Source organism: Rhagoletis pomonella, unplaced genomic scaffold, assembly GCF_013731165.1.
Source record: "Rhagoletis pomonella isolate Grant_MI unplaced genomic scaffold, Rhpom_1.0 Rhpom_scaffold_00002, whole genome shotgun sequence".
NCBI lineage: Eukaryota > Metazoa > Arthropoda > Insecta > Diptera > Tephritidae > Rhagoletis > Rhagoletis pomonella.
The window spans coordinates 106,566,751-106,587,999 of record NW_023458556.1 but is presented as its reverse complement, the minus strand read 5'-3'; the positions used below and the strand labels follow the sequence as shown (position 1 = coordinate 106,587,999).

Genomic DNA, 21,249 nt, shown 5'->3' with positions numbered 1-21,249 from the left:
ATTAGAAGCGGTTTTCCGTTCTAGCTGTTCAATTGGCCTCGTGGCTGGTGCGCCATTGGAAGCTCCTTTATTTTCTCCCGCTCCTATCATTGTACGTGATGAAGAACCTGAGCAGTCTGCACAGTGCCAGTCCACGTGCTCGATCGAAGCCGTGACTTTCACGCAGCCAAAGTGAAACCAACAATCGCAATCATCGCAGCAGACCACCTGCGAATTGTCAGCCTTCGAGCAGATTTTGCAGCTGTAGCCCGCTTGTTGCTGATTACTTGGCATTTTGTAGATGGTGGCGAATAACCATAAAATATTTCAAAGATGTTAAATTCAGAGGTTAGATCCCACGCCCAAAGTCTCAAAACGCATGTATTGTTGTGTAACGTTTGAAATATCTGCGGATTCATTTTATTCCTTGAGTTTAGCTTCAAATACATATATACAGTATGTACTTACTTTAGTATTTAGAAGGATCTATCCTGATTTACTTTACAAATTTCGATTTAAAGAAAGTTGAAAAGGTCAATCTCATTTGGCGGTGAAAATCAAACCAAATGTCAAAAACGGGAAACGTCCCCAAACAATTTTCAATCAAGCAACTGCGGTGTTGCCGTATTTTTGTCAACAGTGAGTTTTGAATTTTTTATTAGTTATGACCTTTTGTATTTCAACGATGATGTTTGTTAGTTTTTTTGCATTTCAGGTGATGATATGTACATATGTATGTACTTTAAGCCAAATATTCTCCAATGACAAATTTTATGAAAACACATTTCAATGCCAAAAGTCGCCTTATCATCTGGCCTGACAAGATCTATTAATATGTTTTATAGCAAAGAATTTTAAAATGATTTGCGAGTGACAGTGCAGAAAATAAGACGAGAAACGCAGAAGGAACATGATCGTAGCGCTTGAGTAAACGGATTTTTTTTTGAAAACCAGAAATAGTGAGACTTTAATAAATTTACAGAATGGGTACATATCGCTCATATCCTGAGGGACTGTCATAGCCTCCTAAAAAATGAGTTAAAAATGCAGAAATAGCCGCTAACTCTGAAAGATTTATTAAACAAAAAAGTAATCACTACCCATAAGAATTGATAAAAAAATGTAGATAAATGAATCCCTACGCATGTATGTATGTATGCGTAAGCACAAGAAATCTTTCAGCGTACATCAATAAGCATTCTGAATACTGCGATCTTGCTCTGAATCATTTTTCACTCACATTCACTTTTTTCCTTGAGAATTGCCTTCGCGCTGATACAAAACACTTTCAAACAGCAATAAATAGTTCTGACCACTCTTCGCGCATCATCCCTTAATTCGTATGTAGATATGTATGTATGTACATGTGACCATCCAAACTCATACTCAAATTAATTTCTATGCCCATCCCCATACATACCTATGGCTGTATATACATATGTATGTATATGGGGTCCTGTGCAGGATCATGCCATTGGAAAGAGATAGACTCACTCACCCTGGCTGCCTTAGCAGCCAGGACACATCGTTTTTTTCACTTTTTCAACTCTCACCCTGATGTTAGCGCACTAACAATGCCAGACGTGACCGTCAACGTCACTCTACGGTAGGTGAGCATCTGGGGGATACGCGAGAGTGGACAATCTAGCCTACAATCAGTTCACGTGGAGATTCTGCGGAATCAACATGTTCGCAATAACACTTCAAATAACAAAATAACTTTGAAATTGTCACTTTTGTGGCGGAACGCATAGTGAGCTTTATAAATTGTGACATATACTTCAAATTGAATTTCCTTTATTGGATACGGAATGAAAATTGTATCGCAAAAAATAATAATTGATTCCGCAGTTTCCTCCGTTTTAGCTGACCGTTTGTGATTTTGAGTTTGAGAAAAGCTTCGAATTGAAATGTGAAAGTATCTGCGAAATTGCAAGGACAATTACGATGAAGAAAGAACTAATTAATCTAGAAGAAAAAATGCTGTCTGTTAGTGAAGATCACGGATTTCGTTCTATGAGTCGTAAGTTGTAGTGAAAATTCATGCAATTAACTAAACTTCTAAGAGTGTTTTGACATAAGTATGTAGGTACATAGTACATGCATATGTATGTATGTACGGCCGCCGTAGTCGAGTGGTTAGAAGTGTGCACAGTCACTCGGTGCGACATAGGTTCGATTACTGTTCGGACTAGTTTCTAAAATGGTAAACCTTCGAGTGTATTTCTGCGATGACAAAGCTTATCGGAAAAACTATGCCGTTTTTTGTGGTACATACATATGTATGTAAGTAGGAGAGCGCATATGCGTATGGCTGTGTTTGTAAAAGTCTGATTATGGCAACTTAACTTAACTTAACGGAACGTAGAACTTAGAGAATCAAAATGAAACAGATTTCGACGTGGCATTAACTTACGTTGAGTTTCGACTGTTCAATTATAAGCAACACCCATTTAACAGAATTTTTAAGAGAGAGCCGTAAGTTACTTTAAGTTGCAATAATCAGACCTTAAGGCAATTTATGCAAGTTTATTTCAGGAGATTAGCTTAGTATAATGTGCCATTCGTAGTGTACGATTGCAAATATTGCGTAGCCATTTAAATGCTATTGGGAATGTCGAAGAACTAATTATATTGCCAATATTCCCTTCGAATCTCATGAAAAAGGTGAATGGTGTTATCGAAAATGTTCTTCATAGAAAAGATTCCGATTTCACAAAAGTGTAAGGGTGTGTTCAAGGCACGTAATAATTACCGCAATATTGCAGCCTTGTTGCAGAAATCGCGCAGTAAAAGATTTTATATCGACTGCTGAGTGGAAGATCGACCTATCTCGGCAGCCAATTCGAAAACGCCCTAAAATGTACCCGAAATTCAGGTGCAAATGAAAAAATCTTATTCAAAATAATTCACATGTATAAATTAAAAAATACAACTTAAGCGGTTACAGCGCTAAACAAAAGGAATAATTAGAAAAAATAAAAATGCTGTGCGAAGGAAATATGAGACCATAAAATTTTTGTTTGTTTCGTTAATCCTCTGAACCTTTAATGATATGACACTCCATTCTTCGCAGTAATTTGCAAATATACACTTATTCTTCTACAATCGCAAAAATGGAAATTCTTGAATTTCGAATTTGAAAAACATTACGATCATATTGTACCAAAATAAGAGTGGAATCCCTGCCTATTTTTTAAGCCAAAAGGAAGTATCAACTGTATGAAAAAATGAAAGGGAGCAGTAAGTAAATAAATATAAGGTGATGCCACTTACATAACCTCACTTTTTCTGCATGCCAATTGCGGCCATACATTTTGGGGTAGTAAAAAAAGGGGGAAAATATTAGGATTCTTTTTACTGCTTTTTGGGTACTATTTCCAATACATAAATATATCAGTGGACCCCACACCAGTTAAATGAAACTTGCATCAGTAAAATATTTTTTCTGTAAACCAGTGTAATTACAGTTTCATTTTTTCGCTAAAAAGAAATTATTATTACTTAGTTTTTATTTTTTCGATCAAATATATTGGTTTTAATAATTATTATTCAGTTTAATTTTTCTACCTTAAAATTATTATTTGTAAAACTTAAAAGGTCACACGGTCGTAACCCACACATATGATGATGGTTAAAACTTAAAAAATACGGACTATTTTCCGTCTTTCATTTATTCATATTAAAACAAATTAAATTATGCCGTTCTCTTTATTTAATTATTCTTAAATTCTAATAAAAATGACATATTAGCCCGTATGGAATTTTATTTGTATTTTTTCCTTAAGTTCTGAAGTACATGTATATGCGTACTTAGTTTTTAACCGACTTCCAAAAAAGGAGGAGGTTATCAGTTCGTTGGAATATTTTTATTTTTTTTTATGTATGTTACCACATAACTTTGGACTACGAAAGGTAGTGTCTCAGAGGTGGTTCCATACTAATTTGGTTTAGATCCGATCATTGAGTCATGAAATATATAGATATATATATATTTTTTTTAAGTCGGTTTTTTTTGCTAAAAATTACTTGTTAAATATCTAAACTTTAAATGGAATTTTATTACGACCTTTATTTTCGTTACCATTTTAAAATTACGTTTCTGAATTCTATCGGTTATATTATAAAATAATTATGCGTTTAAATTGTTAGACCAAAGTGCATTATCGTAGCCATCCGAGGTACTGCTCCAATAATATGTTGGATATGCATAGTATATGTATATTTTACCAAAAATTTACTTACAAAATCACAATTATTGGAAATTATCGCTAAAATTTTCCAATGAATTTGAAACGAAAGGTCAAAGCAAAAGCGAAACAAAGAAACAGTGATACCTGCGCACAGAGTTGCCAGATGTGGGGATTTTGCCCCATTTTGGGGATTTATGAAACCATTTGGGGATAGATTTTTTCGTTTGGGGGATATGGGGATTTTATGGGGATTTTTGTTTGGTTTAAAACTTTGATATTGAAGTCAAAACATATATTTTTCTGGCTGCCCATGAAAATTTCTCGAATAAAGATTTTATTAGTACATTCTTTTTGCGCGATATGTTTGTAACGTTTTCCAAACGCCGTCAAAGCATTATTCGGCGCAGATGTCTGCTTTGATTTGCTTTCACTGAACAAATAATTTTCGCAACAACCTCCACGAAAGAAATTCTAAAAAATAAATGGTGTTCTTTAGCTATTTGAGACTAGTACTTTATTACACTAAAAAAGTTTGATTACTTTTTGATTTTAAACTTTTATTTATTCTGTTTCTGTTGTAGATTGAATTATATTTTAAAAGAAAATTAGTAAAAATAAATAAATAAGCATATGTTATAAAAACATATAACTTTGAAATTTGGTGCTAAATCTCTGGCCGGAGTTGTACGTAGAACCAAATGAGCTCATGCATATATGTACATATGTACGTATGTCTATATACATATATAAATTTGTGAAAATGTGTAGAGAAAAGTATTCAAAACCGTAATAAAATGAAAACTGTGTTAAAATGAAAACTGTGTTAAAATGAAAACTGGATTAAAATGAACTAACACAAATGTGAATAAATGATTTTTTTATTTCTTACTAAAGGGGATTTAAATGGGGATTTAAAGAAAAATTGGGATTTTTTGGGGATAACTGCGGGCCGATATGGGGATGGGGTACAAAAATATTCTGGCAACACTGCCTGCGCATACTTTTTTCACAAAATTGTCTGCTCTATTTTTTGTTCCATTTTGCCCAGAAATAAAATTGGAATAAATATAGTAGGCATTACTCTAACGCTGGTATACCGAAATTGCCAAAATTACAACAACCACCCCCTAAGTGACAACACCTTATTATTATTTAACCATGCAGGCTTCCTATAACTTTGACTTATATTTTTGACAAGTTTTTTTGTAAACAAAAAAAAATACACATTTTCATTTCTTTGTCAGCTTGGGAATTATAGGCTTATTTTTACTAAAATATGATGTAAAGCCCAGGAAAATTTTGTGTAATATTTTGTTTTAGGTTTGTTATCATTTTGCTTTGTAGTTAGAAAGGCCCTAAAATTTTTTCGAAATATGATAAATTTTTAGGATTTTTTTTAATATTAAAAAATGGTTAAATGAACAATTGGGTATATTACACTGGCCAACAAAATTGAACTTTTGGACTCATGAATGTCTATGACAGATGATGTTTACTAATTTGACGTCGCTTTACATTTACCCTCATTTATTTTCTAGGAGCTCTTGTTTACGAGTTATAGCTTTCGCTGGGTTAAGTTAATATTATTCCACTCGCACCAACTCATTAGTTATTTCTTTTATTGCCGTGCTTGAAGTATGCACATGTGTAGATATATCCACACTCACGCATCTCACCCCTCCAACATTTACTGGGCCATTGCTCTAAATAGTTAGTGATAAGCGTATGCATATATTTGCGTATAGTTTTTCTCATTCCTATTTAACTTTACCTTGCGCAAAATAAAATAGTTTTGTTTCGTTTTCAGTTCGTTTCTTCTGTACATTTGTACATACATACAAATGTATGTATGTATGCATATACAAATGCAAGCAAGTATGTATGTAGATATTTATCTGGACGTGCCCTGTGGGGAAAGTCTCTAGTTCTGAACTGTTGCGCTTCTAGTACATTTAGACCCAGTACTGGTTCGCGTTAAATCTCTTTTGCATGCAAGCAACTGGCGAATTTAACACGGCGATGTCCTAGGAAGTGTCAATTGCCCCCCACTGCATCCCTTTTTCGATAGTTCCGAACTAGTCCTAAATTTTATAGTTCCGAACCAATTTTAAAATCGACAGACGAAAGAAAAAAGTATCATGATTTTTCAATCTTTTTGGTTCTTCCGTGTGTGCGATTTTAAGTTATTTTGGAAGAAATGTGTTTTCACTTCGAAATTAAATTTGTTTGAATGATTGTAAGAAATGTACATTTACATACCTTTAGCTGGAGTTGAGTTTGCAGAGTTGCTCGCTGTTCTTAGATTGCAGACGGCCCCAAGATGATAATATGTTAACACAAAGTTTTGTTTTGTATTACCAAACTATGAAATAGCATCTACGAAGTGCAGAATGAAAGTCCATTTGAACGAAAAAGCCGCCAAACACGTATCTATGTAAAGTAAACAAGCCCCCCGCTGCATCCCATTTTCGATAGTTTCGAATTAGTTCTAATTTCGACAGATAAGATCTAGTTCGTTCTGCGTCCCTTTTTCTATAATTCCGAACCAGTTCTAAAGTCGCCAATTTAGATATAGATTTCTAATGAAAAAAGAGAAAAAAAAATAGTTGTTTTAAGAGTCCCACATTTCGCTGATTTTGAACTGGTGGGGATCTACTTACTATCGGACTGGTTCGTTTTTGGCGATAAAGATCTTGTACGGAACTAGAAATTGTATGTACCAGTCCGCGGTTTCCCTGCAGGGTGTGTGTATTTTTTAAAGTAATATTGTATTACAAAACGGACGATACATATCTAATTTCCCAATAAACCATCTGATGAGCCAACTGCGGAGGTGCTTGAAAACAAGCTTATATCAACAGCTAATTTTAAACTTTTTCAATCGCATATGTAGTATATATTAAGCTTATTAAAATAGCAATTCACAAGCAGTGCTTGAGAATTGCTTGTTATGATTACTACTCATTTAAAGTATGCTTAGAAACACTTACCTTAAAAATCTGATATTAACTATAGATGCATTCTTTTGCAACCGAAAGTAACGAAATACATGCAAACCAACAACACAAACTTGCGACCTGAAGCGTAGTCTTGTTAAGTGGAAAAACTGTTCTATTGTGAATTGTTGACGGGAAAATACTTATTGGAATCTTTGTTTCTTTATACAAGTTATTAATATGTTAAATAAGTATATATACTATGCAAATACCTCTCAAATTTACTCATTATCATTGATTTTTGTATATAAAATCCATTAAACTAATCACATATTTCTTCTCAGATAGCAACAGAGTTGCTCTAGTAGTCAAAAGGAAATTTTACCCGAGTTCAGCGTTCGTTTGCGGGTCGTTTACAAAGAAATGAAGCTTATGACTGAGAAACACTTATTAAACACAATAGTTGTTAAACCGTTGTCAAAGAACACATCTTTTATCCCGTTATGAAATTTGATATGTGCACATTAAAAATTATTTAAATAAAATCATGTTATATTAAATATTTTTTTGCTATACACAGAGTTGGGCAAAATTTATTCGAATGACGAATAACAAATGAATAAATTGTTTTTCTTGTTATTCGTAAATAATAAATAATTTTGTTTATTCAAAAAAAAATTATTCGAATGACGGATAAATTATTTTATTCGTTATTCGAATAATTATTATCTTCATTAATTATTCGAATAACGAATAAAATAATAATAAAAGAAGTAATTTATGTATATAGATATGTACATATATTTATGTATAAAATGATAACCGTTTTCGTTGTTGCGATTTAACTCAAACCTCTGGATAGATTTAAGTCAAATTTTCGGAGGTTATTCCCTGCGCATAAAGTCCTATTAAAGGCTACTAGAAAACTCCTTGGTGGCGATGGAGCCGAGTTATTTATAAAAGCCGTATTTATGAACAGATTTCGTTCAAATTCAAAATGTGTTCTTCCTGCATGATGAAAAATACTTATGCGAAAAATGGACCCGCTAGGTGGTGCTGCAGTTGAGTTATTTCGAAAATCCCTATTTATTGTACAATCAGGTTGCAATTCATAATGGTGCTGCAGTCGAAATCATTAGAAACCCCATATGTTTGGACTACTTTGTTTTTTATGTTTATATTATATGAATTTACGATGTCTTACGTCGTCATACACCCTAAATGCGACTTTGCATCTACCTCCGCTTGATGAAATTGCTCGGGCGGCCATTGCTGCAGCAGTAAGACTCAAGGAAACCAGCTCTTGGATATTTTAAAAGTGGCGAATCAGCAAGGAAGGTAACGACCACATCCTTCCAAGAAAGACCACTGTTGGTATATCAATGGCCAAATTTTACATCGAGGGTTTTTGGCTCTCCTATAATAGAAAACGCACATCTGTGCTCTTCAGCTTCCTTATAAGGACTTTTGTTGGCCTACATGACATAAGCCTAGAGGCTGACGCATCGGACCAATGTTGTAGTTGCAAGATCATAGAAGAAGATTACGCACGCTTAGAAAAGATCTCACAAGTGGAAATAAGACCATCGGTAAAGCTCATGACATTGAAAGGGATTTTTTCTTGCATATAGCATCAGAGCGCTATTTTTTTTGGCAGAGATATGTGTGAGAAGGGTTCTGCTCTTTAGTTGTTCAACCTAAGTTAAGAATTTTTACTATACCCATATTTGGGATTCAACGCTATTCTTGCATGGGCCAACGCAAAAAATCTTATCAGGGGCCGCGAAACCAGAGGGAATGAGCTAGTATTTTTGATAAAATAGTAAACAGAATTCAGCTAACTCACAATCCTTGACAATAGAAATAAAAGTAAAAGGTGGCTCAATGTGTTAAAATGAGTTTTTATTCATTACTTAAAATAACGAATAAAACAACGAATAAATTATTCGAAAGCAATTTATTCGTAAATGAGTTATCTGCGAATAATTATATTACGGATAAAATTTTATTCGAATAATTATCTAAATAACAATTTATTCGAATAATGCGCAACTCTGGCTATACATACATACATACATACATATGTATATTATTATATAACTAGTAAATATTTATATGAATTATTTTTTATAGTAATTACGTATGGGTCATTCCATACAATATTTACACCTCAATATATTTTTTGGGGTGAAATACATTTTTATAAGCTTTTATTTAACTTGGTCATCCCGCGCAAATCGCGGAAATTTCCAATCGATTTTAAGCTGACTTCGCGACAAGTTGGAGACTTGAAATTTTCAGCATAGTTCCAATCACGATGACAATGCAATTTAAAATATAAATGAATTCCCCATATGGTCCAGGGGTCTTGATTCAAAGGCGGTAAAAAAATAGTAAGATTTATGGCTACCAGGGCGTAATTTGCCAAAGAACGTAAAACCACTATAAAATTGTTAAAGCTGCCGGCGCGCCGCGGCGGTAGTGTAGCAAAGCTATTTGTGGCAAATTCTAGATAACAACCTAGTCTAGATATGAACCTCGTTGTAGGCATCATATCAAGGAGATACAATTAGAAGACTCCAGATGTCGCCCCGCCAGAAGAAGTTAAATATTGCGCCTAAATATATGCATTCTACAGCGGAAATGGACGACACGCCATTTCTTTAAATAAAATTAACTGCTGCAATATGTACATACATATGTATGTTTATACAAAACGAAAGCAAACAACATTTGGCTTGCCAAGTCTTCTGTTCTCTTTCATTGCAAGTTGAATTCTTTTAATATCTATTGCAAAATTTTGTACATAAAATAAAATAACACTTTTTAATATACAACGCTTTTATAAATGGACTAAAAATTATAAAATAAAATAATGTAAAAAAACTATTTTTAAAAAACAAGCTTTTATTTAACCTTGTACAATCAAAGGAATAAAATGAAGTAGTGAACAAAAGATTTTTTAGCAAGAAAATTTTGTCAAAACTGCACTAAAATGAATAAAATAAAATAAGTTAAGGTCTCGTTAAAGTTACTAAAAGCCATTTAGTGAAAGGAGTTGTTCAAACTTATGAAAATTGCTAACAATTTGTAATAATTTACTTCGTTTTTAAAAAAGCTACGTATGAAAAAACTCGTAACTTTACAGTTTTGGTGTTTCCACTCTCAAATTTTTACAACGTCCTCCATAAAGTTTGACAACTATTCAGGTTGAAAAAAATAAAAACATGAAGTTAATAAAAAAAAAATAAAAAATAAAAAATGCGATTTTTTAATGCAAACAATTTTTTTATTTTAATCTATCTCACACTCTCATGGAAAGCCGAGGTAATTACGCACATTTTGATACCTTAACTGATTTTCTCCGACAAACAGTTTATTAACTGCAAACAATTGAAAAAAGATACTTCTCCGTGAGTTCAAAATTTCGGGATTTTTTTCGAGATTTTCGAATATCGTGACGAAATAAAATAATAGGTGTCTTCTTTTTTTCGATAAAGAATGTAAAAAAATATATTTCACCCAAAAAAAAAATATTGAGGTGTAAATATTGTATGGAATGACCCGTATGCATGTTATTTAATTATTATATATTATATTACAAATGTTTTAACATTGTATGAAAAAGCTTGTAAATGTATTGCACATGTATGTAATATTATTCTACAATTGTATTCGTAAGCCTATTAAAATCTTGCTGGAGTAATTAATGATCACTAGGTTTCCGTTTCCATTTATCTGCAATTGCTGCGATAGTCGTCTTCAATAAATTCTAAAGAATTCAAGACTGGAATCGGTAAGCTTAATTTTAATATTGTTTTCAAGTCAATTGGTTTATTGGGTACTTAGTGTAAACTTGTTATTGCATATAGTAAAGAGCTAGGCATTTATACAATGATACATATCCGGGTGTATGAAGATGTACTTGCCAGTATAGATACACCCATGTCTGCGCACAATGAATGTGCATAAATACATACATATGTACGCAGTAAGTGTGTATGCACACCAGGGCCGCGCCCAGGAATATATTTTGGGAGGGGTTTATACTTGTGAAAATTCGCTTCAGATAATATGCACTTTAAAATAAATTTATGCAAGTTTTATTTACAGTATGTAATAAATAAATAAATAATATTATTAAAATTTCATAAATTGCACTTTATTAACCGACTTCCAAAAAAGGAGAAGGTTATCAGTTCGTCGGAATATTTTTTTTTTTTTTTATGTATGTTACCGCATAACTTTGGACCGCGTCAACCGATTTCGATAATTTGCAACGGAAAGGTAGTGTCTCAGAGGTGGTCCCATACTAATTTGGTTTAGATCCGATCATTGAATCATGAAATATATAGATATATATATATTTTTTTTAAGTCGGTTTTTTTTGCTAAAAATTACTTGTTTATATAATACAAGTAATTTTTAGCAAAAAAAAACCGACTTCAACTCCCATATAAAAAAAAATATATATATATATATCTCATGATCCACTGATCGGATCTCAACCAGATTAGTATGGGACCACCTCTGAGACACTACCTTTCCGATGCAAAAAGAATTATCGAATCGGACGTGGTCCGAAGTTATGCGGTAACATACATAAAAAAATATATATATATTCCGACGAACTGATAACCTCCTCCTTTTTTGGAAACCGGTTAAAAAGAGTTTTAATATTAATTTTCTTCGATTTCTGGCTTTTGTAGTGGAATTCTGACTATCGCTACACTAAATTTTCGTCGCCAAAGTTCTCTAAATGAAAAGTAATTAGCCTGAAAGTATACTGAATGGAAAAGAAATAACTGTACTGTGTAATCAGCCAAATCTGGCAGTATGAGGGGCATGTAACTAGATGTTGCGTGTTGTTAGGTGTACCTGCTATTCTTTTGGAGATTTTTGGCGGTCAAAATTAGCGATAGTAAATGCTGGTTTTCGATGGAGATGGTGATTTCTCACGATAGCCTCATTTTTTAATGTTTCGAATACCGAAATTACAAATTAAATCTTCGAATCCTTGTTAAGTACATATCAGTGGTAAACTCTTTTAGGCCGTAAATTGTAAAAAAACAATGACTATGAATTGGATATTTTTAGGACAATTTTTTCATTCGCAGTTAAACTCTTAATAGCTCTCGAGAAAAACGACATATTCATATAAAATGGCTCACAAAAAATGGAAAAAAAATTTCCTTTATCAAAATTTCCTAAACCAGTTTGCAGCCCTCAAGAAAAAAATGGTCGTATGTTTATTTCTTCAAGAAAATTTACAGCAACAGCAGTGATTTTTCAAGCAACGGAAATAATAAAAAATATTTCTTGGGAATTTTCTTGAGAGATGGATTCTAAGCTGTAGGATACAGTTTGAATTTGAGGTTATTAGCTTTAGGGGGGGTTTGAACCCCAAAATCCACCCCTTGTGTGTGCTAAAGATGGTATGTATACGCGCGTGGACATATGTAAATATGTATGCACACATGTATGCTTGCCACGTAAACACCTCATGCGGGTGTTATCAGACTGCTTTCACTAGCTCCTCGGCAATAAACAAGCAAAGGTGTTTTGCTGCTCCACCTGGCTACGTCAGCGGCCCGCTGTCGCTGCCACTACCGCCTCTACTCTTTGTGCCCCGGTTGCTATCATCGTTGTTACTGCCTTTGTTGAAACTGACGCTGATAAGAACCGGGCTTCGCTGCCACTGTGGCCTATACGCGTACAACCAAGCAGACGACGGCGAAGAGGGCCTTAACTGTCCCTCTCCACTGTTTTTTTTGTTCTGTTTTTTTTTCATTTTTTATTTCCCATTTACACATGCATTTTTGTTCATTTCTACATAACATTATATGTTAGTATAGTACATTTTTACATATGCACATATGTATATACATACATATATAGATGTACCAATCTATACCCAGCCAGCGAAAAATCCGAAAACCGATCCGAAAAAGGACAAACAAGAAGGATGAAGTGCGGATTTTTGTCCGTCTACTGATTCCATTTTCGGATACTTTGATGATTCGTTTTCCCACTAAACGTATGTACAGACAACTACCGAAAATTGTTTGTGAAACGGATACGTTTTCGGCTGTTTTTTCTGAAATTTGTCTGATTGAATTTTTCGTTCAATATGATTTCCTTCTGCACTTCACAGATACTTCTTCATGGTTCAAAAATAAAAATAAAATAAAATTAGGAAACGCCTGACGGAATTCGAACCCGGCACCTTCTAGAAGCTAGCAAATAGCGGCACACTCCTCTGCACGCTCAGCCACTGCCGACTACGCATGCATGCTTTCAAATGTTTATCTTGAGCAAATAAAATACAATTACTGCTTTCAAATGGCATCATCTTTTTCGAACGTTTTCCTGATACTAAAATTGATGATAACTATAGGAGTTTTTTCTATGCGTTTTCAGATACGGAAAATAGAACTAAACTGCACTGTCGGCAAAATTTACGTTTCTTTGCTGGCTGGGTATTTGGACTCAGGTGTGGGTGTAGTTATTATTTGTAGTTTTTTTTTTAATTACTAACGCAAGCTAAAGTTTTTTGACCGTTTTACCAAGCCGCTCGACAAATGCAAGCATACACGCATTTATAGCTCAACCTTAAACCACAAAATAGTAAATTTTAAAGCACACACATAGTACATATGTATGTACATACATTAATAGCGTTTTCTTTTCTCAAAAAAAGTTCTGCCCTTTTATATGGGAACTCTTGCTTTGCGTTGCCCTGAAACCCGAGAAAATGTTGCGTTCTTTATATGAGAATGAAACAGAAAGTATACTACTCCATCACAATTTATTTATAGAACTTAATAAAGCTGAATTATTCACTTGGCCTGTAAGTCTTTCACAATTTTAAAGCAAAACACTTATTTCTGATAGGGAAAATAATTGCATTTTTACAAGATTCAATTAAAAATCAACCATGCAACTCTCACCCTCACGTTTATTTGAGGGCAGAAAAGGCAGCACTTTCGCCGGATCAGAGCGCAACCTGCTGAGAAAAGAACACGACGCCTTGTGAAAGGGCTGAGAAAAGAACATGAAAATGTGACAGCGCTAACGCAAGGCAGAATAAGTGCAGCCTTTTTTTCGAGAAAAGAAAACGCTATAAGGCATGTACATATGTAAATATGTGTATATTTGTATGAATGTCCGAGCGGTGATGATTGCACAGTCGAATAGTCATATTGTAGCATAGTCGGTTGACACGACTCGCGGCCCTCGATGATAAGTAAGTGGTGCGAGCAGAACTGGGTCCCTTACGCCCTCAACATTTATCGTTATTCAAACTTAATTTATTTAACATTTTCCATGAAATGTTGGAAATATTTGAGGTTGTAAAAACACAAAAAGGCATATTATCGTTAAATACACGAACAAAGCTGTTCGTTTCGACAAATATTTGCACAGCATTTTTATATTTCGGGCAGAACAATAATCTGAATGTAGCCAGGTGAATTCATGTATGGCGATACATACATATGTATGTATGTATGTATGTGTTTGTAAATATGTAGATATACCTGTGTACTTACGTTAAATGAAGTATCTAGAATATAAAAAACAGCTTCATACATGGCTCAACATACATGCATACATACATATGTATGTACATACATATGTACATATGTATGTCCATATGTTTTATCATTCGCCTCAAGAGAAAAGGAACTAAACAAAAACTATTCGAACATCACTTTTGTGAATATATCGATGGTCCTCTGAAATAACAGCACAACCCAAAACTCAAAAAAAAAACTTACGTCTGTTAAGTAGAGGTGCAAAAAAATCGATTCTGACATCGATGCATAGATTTTTTTTTGAATTTTTGACACAACTTCGATGCGGTTGGTTGGAATCGATTGAAAGCGAAGAAAGTTGCTTAGCTACTTGTATAAGTGTGAGTAGATTGTGCGCTAAGGTAAAACTAAAATTTTATTGGTGTATTATAATTAATCAATTTATTATTGGAACTGATAAAAAATATATAATATTGGTGTTGGTGGGGTCTTCAAGGAAGAAATGGAAAAATTCTTTACTTAATCGGTTTTATTTAGCTTGCCCTGTTGGAGTCCTCTTCTTGGGTCAAATCTAGCAATTACAAAAACAAAAAAATAGATTTAGGAATTTAAAGAATCTGAGTCTTTATTACAGTAAAATGACGTATTATTAATGTATTCTTGAAGTTACGGGCGTTTTGATTGATCCTAGAAAAGTATACTGACCTCAAAAGTGAAGAAATAATTTTCTTACGTATTATTTCTATGAGAAAATAAACGATCGATGCGGCACCTATTAGAATTATCGTAAAGAGGGGAGATTCATAGAGAATCATTACTAAACCAAACCGGATGCACTGCAAGATTTTTTAGCTTGGTCCAACGTCCATATGTATACATGTATATTAGGGTGCCCATCGAAAATGCTTTTTTGTTTGGAAATTTCAAGTCCCTACCCAGTAATTTTATTCGTTTTTATAAGAAATATTATTGCCTATTTTTATAGATTTTTTAAAGGTTATTTAGAGGTCGCGACCTGTCGATTTAGATCAGAAAATAGGATTTTGTAGATTTACCAGTTGTTGAATAACTATCTTTGATTCGATTTCAAAGATCGAATATGATCTGAGGAGAGGATATATATGTAGGCCTTTAAAATGGTATATAATAATCTATGGTCGGACTAGGCTTGTTGGAATTTTTTATCGGGTAAATTAAAAAAATACCCATATTTCTCTTAATTTTTTAAATTTTGACCATTGATAATTTCTACAACTTCAAAATATGGAACACTATCTAAAATTAAATCTATTTTCAACTAAACTGATAGCTTATTTATTGCAATCGCATAAAAATTTTCGAGTTTAGGCGTCTTTTCTTAAATACGGCCTTGAATTTATATGTGTGTATGTACCGAAATTTCAGATATTTAAGCAGTGTGGCTAGGAAGTTCATCAATATGTATTCAGAATTGATACATAAAATCGCTCTTCAGCAAAAAAGTGGTTTTTCAAGAAATTTTAGGAAAATGAGGGTGGCACCGCCCACTTATATGATATATGTATGTGTATCTCTAAAACTACTTGACCGACCGCGACCAAATTTGGTATACACATTGTGCTTAGCCTCCTTAGGTACCGTCTTGGTTATTTTTGAAATCGGACAAAACCTACTCCTCCAAAAAAATATAGCTAGCTTTGAGTTTTTTGAAATTACCGTTACGTTGGTGAAGCCCGTGGTTTTTGTCCGATTTCAAAAATTTGAATGAATCAAAAATAGTCATTCAAAAATTGGTTAATCCACGAAATCCTATTTTCTGATCTTAATCGACAGGTCGCGACCTATAAATGACCTTTAAAAAGTCTATAAAAATAGGCAATAATATTTCTCATAAAAACTAGTAAAATTATGGGGTAGGGTCTTGAAATTTCCAAAAAAGCATTTTCGATGGGCACCCTAATGTATATGTATATATACATATATATACTTATACATAAGTATACGTTGAATTAAATTCATGTTTAGTTTTTTTTAGTTTTAATGAAATACACTGAAACGACTGGCGCGCTTTGTTGAACTCGGCCAAAATCGCTTAGGCGGTTACAGCGCAAAATAAGAAGAAGACTGAAATATACTAAATATTCTTGTTATATCAGCAATAATTTTTTATGGCAAAAATTAAATATAAAGTTTTAATGTAAAAAGTCATTGATTTAATATTATAATTTTGTTTCCAATACTTTTGGAAATGCAACAAAAAAATTAAATAAGAATAACTGAATAAATAATAATCAATGATATTTACGAGCAGACAATGAGGTGTGTAATTAATGGACATTAGAAACGCATGATTTCCGTCATATCAATTGACTTAGTGCCAAATTTTTGTGTTTTTGTTAAGAAATCTCCAAAATAGGTTTTGTAAATCGCACCGATTGCAAATCGTATGATTTGCAGAACATGCCTATTCGATAGCTTTTACCTAAAATTAGATTTTTATCGATCTTTATAAACAATTATTTCAAAAACATCGATGTTGTGAAAATCGATCTTTGGCAGCTCTACTCTACTCTTAATTGGGTCATGCCTCTAATCCTTGTCTAATGGCGTTTTCTATTCTACCGACAATTGTTACCTTCTCACTGACCTCTTCGTACAAACAGTAAGAGGAGGACAAGAAGAAGACCCTGTGGAAAAGAAAATGCCTTAAGTAGTAAGGATTACTAAAGTATGTATTATTATATTAGGTATCTACGTACTAAATTTCAAGCAAACCGGACCATAAATACCATTTCTTCGAATAAATCGGATCTTGGTCCACCTACCGGAAAAATCCTATATGTTAATTCAGTCAATAATTTATCAACAACAAATTTCAAGCAAACTCGGACCATAAAACGTTGTGCACAATTCACGAAAATTTAACAAATTACAAAAAAATGTATCAAAATTTTTATTCAGAATTTTTAGAAACTTTTTGAGTATGCACTTTTGTAACCCATTAAATTTTAGTATAATAATGCGTAGGCTTTTGAGAGTGCAATGGGGTATAGTCGTTGTGCTGGGTATGCAGTTACATTTGCACGGTTATACTCAACACCGACTCTTGCGTCCTCGTTCGCGTACTCTGGGCAACGTGAGCAACCCATGTGCGAGATGCGGTAACCAACCCGAGTGGAGCCTTGGGTCACGGCAGAAAGAGAGGGAGATTCGGTGGCGCCACTCCGACTTATTCGGTTTAAGGACTCACTGAAGTCTGCAGCGTCTGTTCACCAATAGGTGCGGCTGCAAGCGGCTCGCTATATAAACGTGTATTTGCACTGAAAATAAAATTTCGTAAAAGTGCTACGAAAAACTTTCGTAGTCTTGGTTTTTGTACAATGTACGAAACTTTCGTTCATAAAACGAACACATTTTTCACAACGAAACAAGATTTTACGAACCATACGTAAATAAAACGTTATTGCAGTACAATTTACGAAATCTTACACTGAACAAATCTCTGTACGAATAATTTTGTATATTGTAGGAAGGCATTCGTAATATTTACGTACGGTTTTAAAATTTACGAAATCTACAATTCTGGGCTCGAATCGTAACATCAGTTCACGGATCGAAAACGATACGATAGAAAATTACGTGATACGTCAGGCAGTATAAGCTGAATGGGACAAAGAGTACGTTCACGTATGTCATAATCCGAATGTGTTTTTACGTGACGAGTAGTACGATATCGTATGTGACGATTCGAGCCCAGTATTCGTACAATTTAGTTAATACTTTCGTATAAAAAGGGATTTGCTGGATAAAAATACAATACAAAATTAAATATTAAAGCTGTGGATATACTATGCTTTTAAGCATACAAAAGTGGTATTCACCAAAGTGAGCAAGAGGCCCGGCAGTCTGGCACAAGAGCAGATGAGCTCAAGCAACGAATGTTGACAATGTTGCGATGCAATGTGGGACTTGATCACGATCATTCTTGGGACTTGATACGGTTTTGTTGAGTCTCAGAGTTTAACACTTTGCATCAATATACTTTATTGAATGAAGCCTAAGCAAGAAAAATATATGTAGTATAGAGCCTATTCGTATGCCTATAAATAAAAGACTTAAGTTTTATTATAGGTAAAATAACCTTTTTTATTAATTTAAAACTACAGTGTAGTCAGAAAATTTTGGTAAAACTAATTATTTACGACAGTTATACTTGTAATATCTGAACTTCTTTTGTAGAATGTATGATTGCTATAAAAAAACATGACTCAAAATTTTAATAATTTATGTTCAGCGTTTTTGCAAAACATTTTTTTAAACAAACACGCTTAAAATTAACGATAAAAACAAAATAAAAGTGTTGTGTTATAATTCGTAATATGTTTTTTACAGTGAGGAGAATGAAAGCAATCGCACATTCTACGAAACAAGCGCAGATTTTACAAAAATAATTTCGTTAAATATACTAATTATTTCTGTGCATTTTACAAACATTTCGTAAAAACCTAAGAAATAGTACGACATTCTTTAGTAGATAGTACTAAATTCTTTAGTAAATAGTACGAATACATTCGTAAAATGTACTTAAGATCTGGTGCCTCATATTTCCGTAGTATGTACGAAAACGGTTTTGTACAATCAACGAAAACTTTCGTGGCGCACAATGACGAAAAATTTCGTAAGATGTACGCAAGTTTTCGTTATATTTACGCAGATTTTATTTTCAGTGTGGTTGCGAAACCATCGCCGTCCCAGCTATGGGTTGTGTGCTGGGTTTAGGACCGGCCACGTGAAAACCACTTCCAGTGAAGAAAAAAATAAGAAGAATGTGTAGGTTTTAAAATTCTGGAAACTCCCGTTGATTTTTGGGAATTTTTTTAACACCATCTATTTTTATATGGACGAAAGAGCCAACACCCTCGACAAAAAAAAAGAAAATACCAAAAACCAACCGGATTTTTCAGAATTTTCAGACCTGCACTTTGTTATACTTAAATTTAATGGGCTACAAAACTGCAATCCCACTAAGTTTCTTAAAATTAAATTTTATGTTAAATTTTCCTGAATTGTGAAAAAAGTTTTAAACTTTGATTTATATGGTTTATGTTATTGAATCAACTATTATATTTTTATGAAAAATTAACGAAAAAATGTATCATGTAAAACATTGTAAATATGTATTGTGAACAAGTAGTTTGGGAAAATTTTCCAAAACGGATCCAGGCTTTGAAAAAAAAAAAATATTAGGGAGTATAGAGGAGCTTTTTCAGATTCTAAATCTGAAGACCCCACCCTCCGGAGGCTTATAGTTTTAAAGTAATTCGCATTTAAAGTTGCAAAAAATACCGACTTTAACCTCACCTTTTGCTTTGTACACCAATTGAAGTGAAATGTCAGTGCTGCCATACATATGAAAAAATGCCTCAAAAACACAAAACGGAAGCATTAAAAAAATGCAGATAATGATCGCGCGATATTTAATAAAAAAATTTAATTATTTATTGGTCGATTTTTGATTAAAAAGTTGCATAATTTATCGAAGTATCGATTTTATAATAAAAAGCGATGTTTTATTAAAAATTTTCATTATTTATGGAAGTATCGATTTTTAGAATATAAAGCGCCGCAGGCGAAAATTTTTAATAAAAAATCGCGCGAAAAAATAAGAAGAGAATAAAAGAAATACCGTTGGAATACGGTTGCCATAAAAATATGACGATTTTACGCACAAATCCTTTTTTGTGTTGGCCGCGTTTTAATAAAATCCTTTAATAGTGGCGTATTTACTTTTAAAACGTATGGCAGCACATATTTGCTCTTACTGTCGGCCATTGTTATTTCTGTTTGTTTGTGAAAAGTGGTAAAACGTGAACACAAATTTATAAACGCGTTTTACTTAATTAATTGGTGAATTATATGTAATAAAAGCATAAAATACGCATGTGAGCATTGAAAATATAATATGTAACACAAAATATAAGTGATAAGTGGCATATTTTAAGAAAATTAGGGGGTGATAGTAGACATTATTTAACAACAAATTGCTAAAATACTATTAGCAATTATATTGTGAGAGTGAACAAGTCATGTTGAGGAGGCCTCCCCCAACATCCTCACCAAGTTTCATGACGAAATTCCTTATACTTTCGCTGAAATTTCGATTGGTTCCGTTTTGGAAAGCCCACCCAGTAGTTTTCATGCAAAAAACAATGCAAAAGTCGTAACTAATAAAAAATTAGAAATTCACTTTTTGATTGATATGATAAATTTCATCGAATTATAAATCCCCACATCGTTTTATGCATTTCAGGTGACGATATGTATGTATATACATTCAATCAATAAAGTTTAGGTACAGCGATTTTTTCGAAATACGGGTAACTGTTTTTTAATTATTTTGTTTTTCGCAAATCTATATATATAAAATTAAGTGGCAAAACTTCCTGTTCGCATACTCCTCCTAGACGGCTTGCCCGATATCAAAGAAATTTTCAGGGGTGATTGGGGTCTGCGTGGAGGGTGCACATAAGAAATTTCATGTGTGTATCTTTGCACGTTTTGCAAAAACAAAAAAAAAAACAAATTAATTCTGTTTGGCTTTACGTGTTTTTTTCGGATTTCTATCAT

The 21,249-nt window shown here is 33.3% G+C and overlaps 1 protein-coding gene across 2 annotated transcripts in view; it reads left to right on the top strand.

Moving 5' to 3' along the window:
* The window catches only part of LOC118734302 (B-cell lymphoma/leukemia 11A), a 301,463-nt gene that overhangs the window by 210,550 nt on the left and 69,664 nt on the right, over positions 1 to 21,249 (top strand). The window contains exon 1 of one of the 2 annotated variants that reach the window (XM_036464019.1): positions 1,571 to 2,002. The exons of the other annotated variant lie outside the window; for it this stretch is intronic. Coding sequence (XP_036319912.1) covers positions 1,927 to 2,002 — 76 coding nt within the window. The 5' untranslated portion in view covers positions 1,571 to 1,926. Of the gene's footprint in view, positions 1 to 1,570; positions 2,003 to 21,249 lie in introns of those variants that run through there. 2 annotated transcript variants of the gene reach the window in all.